The sequence below is a fragment of the Macrobrachium rosenbergii genome, chromosome 41 (genome assembly GCF_040412425.1).
Source record: "Macrobrachium rosenbergii isolate ZJJX-2024 chromosome 41, ASM4041242v1, whole genome shotgun sequence".
In the NCBI taxonomy this organism is placed as follows: domain Eukaryota; kingdom Metazoa; phylum Arthropoda; class Malacostraca; order Decapoda; family Palaemonidae; genus Macrobrachium; species Macrobrachium rosenbergii.
The window spans coordinates 38,482,065-38,489,454 of record NC_089781.1 but is presented as its reverse complement, the minus strand read 5'-3'; the positions used below and the strand labels follow the sequence as shown (position 1 = coordinate 38,489,454).

The window sequence follows — 7,390 nt, the reverse complement described above, 5'->3', positions numbered from 1 at the left end:
AAATGATGCAGGATCCAGCAACATTGTCTATGAGTGTTATAAAGTTAACTCATTTAAAGAAATTGACCCTAGTTGTATGATTGTGTAAATGGATTATCTACTCAACTCAAGTTCATTTTCCAGCACCTTTGTTGAAAGGTGGGAGGCGAAATGTTGGTATGGATATCAGAAGAAACAGGAGTCTCCTGAGCACAGTTCATCACCACTTTTGAGAAAGGGATTACTCTGTCCCAAAAGATATGAGAATGTGTAAAATAAATAGCACTGAAAAGTAGCCAAAACAAAAGATTTTTATGTTCCTTCAAGAACATTAACTTGCAGTCAGCTCCACTGTCATAATAGTTATTGTTATACATACTTGCTAAACAAGCTCCCACTATGAAAGACCCAACAGAAAAGTAAAACTGCCATGCCTCTCCTGATGGCTCCCATTAAGTAAGACCAAAAGTTGGTTCATTCCTTGCATTTATATCCCAAAAATGATTGATTTTACAGTTAATAGAGACTCTTACACAAAAGAAGAGGGGAATTTTTTGTACATACTAAACCTTCAGTTTTAGAAACAATAAATATGTCACGATACAAGAGAATATGTTGTTTGTAAACCCTCTGTTCTCCTTAAGTCAGGACGGGAAACGGCAAAAAAATACATAAAGAAGTATACCTGATTCATGAGGAATCCTAGAGCCCAAGGCCTGACACCAGTCTGACATTTCCCGTATCAGAAGGCAGAACACAGGAGTTACCGCATTTAGAAAGGCACTGGTGCACAGGAACACACAACATAAAAACAACTTTCCATCACTGACAAGACAGGGTACAAGACAAGACATTACAGTTTACTTTAGCTTGTGTTCCCATTACAGTACTGTGCACTGTTATCCTTTTATTACTTGCAATTTCATAATGCCCTGAGGTCTCTAGAGTAAGCATATCTAAATGTATTGGACCAAAAATAAAGAACTTTTACACTAATGAATTCTGTAAGGTCTCTAGTATTAGGGACTACATTGAGAGTTTCCCCATATCTAAATTTGAAAGTATTGTGCAAGGGACCAACAAATAAAGTTAGAATTCCTTGTCTGAGATCAAATCTTTTTTGTTATGTGTAATTTTCTGACTTTTATGTTTAGGAAATTTGCTGAAATTGTCAAGCATTTCACAAGCTTATGTAACAAAGAAATGTAATCAACTGAATCTTTCAGTCTGAATTTATTCTGTCACTAAAGTCCAAGCTGAAAAAAGCAGTGATTTTTTTCTTTGTAATTTTGAACTTCATGTTTTATTGCAAGGCTATAGCTGCAAGAATTATTCTTTGACATGGATCCACCCAACTTCTAATAAAAGGTCTGGGTTTTTTGGCAAATCTTCCTCTTAATACTGAAGTGGATGGAGAAACGTCTTTAGACTTCAGTAACCAAAACACTAGCCCTGCTCTCTGGCGACAGGCTATCCATAAAAGGTCTTAGAAGTCTGCCAAATAAATGTTCACCCCAATTAATGTTAAATTCCCAGCCTGAGCTATGGCCAAAGGTCATGAAAAACCACTAATGGCAATATGTACTCCTTAAACCAAAATAATGGAACATCTGCTGGCAACATTGCAAAACACAGACTGTGAGATGGTTTACAGCTTTCTAAATATTATTTTCCATGTGAATTACAAAAAGTGGAAACAAAGGCACACACATTGCAAAACACAAGATACTGCTTTCTAAAAAACTGTGAATTACAAAAAGCAAAGTTTTTTAAGATACTGCATAAAAACAGACAGTCATGAACATAATGTATAAAATTGTAATTTGTCTTACCTACTCTTCAATCATAATACTGTAATGAATCTGGCCATTGATTATTTAGACTGGAGCAAGAAGGTATTTGCTTCATATGATCACCTAAAAAGGAGTGTGATTGAATCAAGTATTGTTGGTTTCCTTATTTAAAACATGTCAGCAGGTAACTTAAAGTCGAATATGGCCCTAAGGACTGCTGTCATTAAATCATTTCTCGCAAAAGCAATTACCACATTGTTTATACTGTCTGGCCTATTCGCAAGTATATTCTGTTTAAAATTTTTGTCTTACTTATCTATATACTTACCTATATATTTCTGTCTTACTTATCTATATACAGTTCTTAACTCTGTATGTGTTCTTCTATGTGGTCCTAAAAAACTTACCTAATTATGCTGGGTTGGGATATAGGATTATTGCATCACCCTTCCGACAATATCTCAGAATTACCATGGCCTCAAAAAGGCCCATTGCTTTCAACTACAGTGCCCATAGTGCCGAACTTACCATAGCACCTACCAACACAGGTTCCTCATTCTTGGCCAGAACTCACAAGCCAGGAAATAACAGTGATGGCTAAGTGTGTGCATAATTTTAAAAAATTGTCAAAGTTGACAGCAAAATCTAAATGCATGACATAGCCAAGTAGCCTAATCCAAAATCCCCACCTTGGAGGACGTATTACTGACTACTGTGATTTAACAATTAGGCCTAACTACAACAATATTAATGAACTAAATCTCTTACAGCAGCTTAAAATTAGGCACTCAGCTTTCCTGAATCAATAATCATGACTTTCACCAAATTTGCAACACAAAAGCGGAATTCTTCTAGAGCGTCCTGGGTTGTGTCTCTTGACTGCACAGATCCAAACAGTAATGGGTATTTGTGTGAGAAGGATGACGGGAAAACTGGATACTCACTGTAAGCAAGGGAAAGAGCCCTTTTGCCTTGAGTCCCTTTATACTTGATCACTGTGTCAAATCACAGGCACTTTTCTGGCCAAGAACAACTACAAGAGAATTCTTTGATATTGGTTGATCTGTCTTATGAAGCCCTTGTAGGACCTAAAGAGTAACTCCTTTGAGTTCGAACAGCACCTAAGCTATCAAAAATACCAGTCAAAAATGAGAGCTGACTAATACAAAGAAAAATTCCATAATACTGTACAGCTCTAGAAAGTGAGAAAAACATGAGCATTTACTCAGACACTGAAAATTCTGACAACTCAAGTTATATATGGAAACTCACACACAACCATAGACTAGCTAGCAGCTAACTGTTGGCAAGGATGATGCTGGGACAAACAAAACAACAATTAGACTGACAGAAAATAATTTAAGCAAGCAAATGGAGGATTGGAACTATGAACTATTAAAATTACTGCTTAAAGATAATGGTCAAACTTATCCAGAACAATTGCTCATGCTACTGAGTTGAAGAAAAAAGTATCTCCAAAAGTCTTATCTTCATTATCAATTCATCACAGAAAGCCCTGTCTTAAAAGCAATTTCACCCAAAGTCCTAAAAAATCCAACACAGAACATAAGATGAATAAATGCTAGAGTAAATATGAAATTGAATCAAAACCGCCAATTCAAAAATGAAGTCTGGGGATGACAGAGCTGTTAAATAGCCAAATGGCTTAAAATATGTGAGAAAATTTGCCTTAAGATGAACTGGAAAGCCAAACATGAATGTGCCAGCCTAAAAGCAGTGGGAGATCTTTACTTTTCTGCCTACTTTGGAATTCTTAGATTTATGCAGAGGTATCTGCTGGTTATGTAAAAGAATGGGTTTGTGTTGAAAAGCCCAACAAACTTCAATTTTTCATGTCATTGCTAATCACAGTATAGTTAACTTTTGCACTCTTTGGTGGTAATAAAACCAAAGCTTTACTTATGTATTCTTGTTTAGAGGCAGAGCACACGAATGACAAACACTGAATACACTATAATAACATTTCCATTTTGATATTCAAAGTAAATTACTGTTGTAAGGGGGAAATTACCATTTGCTATTAAAGTATTTCTGGTACTGGACTTTGTCAACAGATTATTCTGCAAAATACTGTATATTTCTTTTTGGCGTTTCCTTGAAGCATTCTCATTATTTGGGAAATGTTTTGGGCATTTGTGAACAATGTTAATATCTACAGTTACTGACTCTAGGGTGGCTAATAGCCTCACCCTATTGAATAAAAATTGTCAGCAGTACACGTATGTATGGACTGAATGTAAATTTATGAAATGTTCTTTAAAAAACAAAGGCATATTATAAAATAACCACAGTGAATTGAATAAGTATAAGTAATGCAACTACTAACATTTAATGAAGCAAGAAAAAGAACTTGATTTGATAATATTTTCATATTCACTTTATTAATTAACAATACTTTACTCATCAACAAAAAGAAACATTTCTCAATTCTTACAACAACCTTAAAAAAAAGATTATTATTCAAAAAATAAAGCTTGAAATGCAAGTAGAGTAGTAAGTATTATTTCTTGGTCTTGTTCGAATCAAACATTTCATTTCTTTTGAAGAGATGCTGAAAGGCAACCTATAATCTGTGCTTCTAGACTTGGATCATCTCTATTTTCTCGAGAGAGCTGTGAAAAAAACACATATACAGTATTATAAAAAGACCTGAAATTAAGTTACTTTCAAGAATGGTCTTAAAATTAGGCAAAAATTTCAAAAAGGTGCTTCCCCTATATATGGAGGCTTTAATTTCAACAACTTAAATGAGTTTAGAACTTTATTTCAAGGCAATTTTGAAGCATTTCAACATAAAGAACTTTTTGTACAGCTAATGATGAAAATTCCAAGGGTTTTTATCACTCTAAACTATAGTTTCAGAAAAAGAAATGGCATAGTACTGGAAGCCTTTTGTAGTTGTCCAAGCAACTGAAGAAAAACTAGTAAAAAAAAAAGGTTACACTGTCTTGTACAGTTAAAACCTGGAAAACACAAGGAGGATAATATATCTGGACATTATTAAGGATGCCAGCTGCCGCTGAACCTGACTTATTTTACTCTACTTTTGTTGTTAATTATTTTTGTCAGATGAATTATACTGCTTGCTGCATGTATTATATCTGCTGACAATGGATGATTTTTAGCAAACTTATCTTATGCAAGAAAAAAATTTTATTCAAGCCTAAAATCGGATATCAGATGTTTATCCAGTTCCTTAAGAATATACTACTGTATAATCATTCTTGTCACAATATCTTTGCTTCCCAAAAACTCCCAACTGATTTATTACATTCATCTGAAAAACATTTCAATCATTTGTTGGGTTCTTCTCTTCATATGTTCCTCCCAGAATTGTTCACTTCACAAGAAAGACCTTGAACATAGTTGATGTATTTTAAAAGTCTAATCATGGAGGAATCTTCGGAAAACCTCAGCATTTGGTAGGTTTTAGAAGCTGCCCCATTCCAAAGAGTTTTTCATTATTTGGAACAAAAGTGTTTTGAACTAAAAATTCAAGCTATCTCAGCTCATACAATGCCATCCAGATTCCAAGAAACCGTGAGAGACATAAGGGTTGGAGGCTTAGCTATTCCTATGTGGCTCAATAACTGGTCTCTTGCATCACACAGAAATGGAGAAGAAACAGATCTATCATTTTTATGGAAGTCTATCCCTGGTCAGATCATCATAATAGGCTGTTTCACCAAGAAATGGAAATCATGGGGCTGTGTGCCTAATATAGAATGAGACAACTAGATACAGTATTAGTGTCAAATCTAGGCTGACACTTCTGAATGCTACAAAGAGACCTTCACACATCTAGTCCTTGTGCAGGACCTGAAGCATATACCTGATTTACAATGCTGATAAAACAGGCCTAATATATAGGACATCCCTTCACAATGTGCTAAAGGGAAGCATATCACAGATCAACTCATCATAGAAAAACCTAAGATATTTTACCAAGAAATGGTGGTCCCTTCTTGGACGAGTGACTGAGGAACTTCAAAACTTGTCATGGAATCATGTAACTGCATATTAGAGGTAAATCAAGATCTACAAATGCTACAGAGACTTTCACATGGCTTGTACAGTACTTGAATGTGACCTGAACCCAAGGCATATTTTCAGTGTTGATGAAATAGGCCTATTGTAGGAGGAAAACTAACAGGAGTAATTTGTGAGATCTGGAGACATGGAGATAGCAACTATGAGAATATTCTCCATGTTTTCTGCAGTGCCCAAGTCAAAATGTTACCAGCATGCCCACAGAGCAGGATGTTGTGGACTAAGTGCAACAAGATGATGAAGCATCATAGGTCTCAGAGATGCCAGATGAGCAGGTCCCTTGAATGACATTAGTCTACAGGCATTGCAGACACTGGAGAAGGGTAACAAAGAAGAGGAAGAGCTACTGAAGTGACCTGGGAAACTACATCACAGGCACATGAGACTGTGCTAAAGTTTGTTGAGCAATGTCTCACTTTAGCGGCTCAGAAGTTATGCAGTGGTCATACACAAGGATGTTCATGCTAAAACAGCAGCATCTGTTAAATAAGCCACCTTTTATGATCTGTTTAGGAGTTTCTAAAGGAACTTCTACCTCCTTACCTGTCGACTTCTCTCCACCACCAGCAAACACTACTGAGCCTCCTTCTTCACTGCCCACAGAGCCTTGGAAATTGATAACCTTGAGACCTTGTAGGTTACTGATCTAAAGGCCTCAGAGGTGGATCCTGAGCCCCAAGGGCCTGTATCAAGGTCCTCGACTGCTCTAGATCCCTCCCTAATGTAGCATAGGTATCCAAAGAAATTTGCAAAACAGATAAATAATAGAATCAATGTAGGTAACGAACTCAATCATTTGCTCTATTACTGGAAGTTTTAGGAGGAAGTTGAGTTGAGTGACTGTGAGTCAGTGCACTTTATTTTTTAAAAAGTATAGCTTGGCTGTAATATTAATAATGGTAACTTGGTATTTACCATTAAAAAGTATAATTGACCAACATAACATGTCAGAAACTGCGAGGGGTAGGTGACCTGATCTGTCAAAATATTTTTTATCATTCATAATGGGTCTTGTACACAGGGCACTGAGCAAAAGTAATTCTGCTATACTAACCAAATTAACCAATTCTGAAAGGCAATTTTTTTTAGAATGTATGTTTTATTATATTAAGACAATTACCTCAAAGTACCATTATTTTATTTCTCTTTCCATGATTTTACAACAATCCTTATTTAAAAAAAACTGACATACCTAAACAGTAGCACACTTTAAATATTATTTACTATGAACATTATAGCATCTAGAAATGTATTTTTTAACATTTTCTGCTCATGCTGAGAATTTCTGAGCTGGAACCAATTTACTTAGCCCTCATGAAAAGATATGCATCAAAATATGTAGAACAGTTTACAGCATATGCCTCACTGTCATGACCATGCAGCTAGCATTCTTGATCTTTTATTTGCACTAAACCCTCCTACCTACTCCTAAAAATTTCTTCCCCTCTTTGACTTTCAGATCACTATCTTATTTCCCCTTATTTGAACATTCACCTCTTCCCAACCAGTTCTCTCCACACAGTGCCAGCTAGATTTCCAGAGGTTCC

The 7,390-nt window shown here is 35.7% G+C and overlaps 1 protein-coding gene across 2 annotated transcripts in view; it reads right to left on the bottom strand.

Moving 5' to 3' along the window:
• Positions 1 to 3,687: 3,687 nt before the first annotated feature.
• The window catches only part of LOC136826816 (cancer-related nucleoside-triphosphatase), a 32,740-nt gene continuing 29,037 nt past the window's right edge, over positions 3,688 to 7,390 (bottom strand). Inside the window, exon 5 of one of the 2 annotated variants that reach the window (XM_067084267.1) lies at positions 3,688 to 4,405. In XM_067084267.1, the coding sequence (XP_066940368.1) occupies positions 4,325 to 4,405 (81 nt within the window). In that variant the 3' untranslated portion in view covers positions 3,688 to 4,324. The remainder of the gene's footprint in view (positions 4,406 to 7,390) is intronic. The other variant, XM_067084265.1, reaches the window with a different exon arrangement.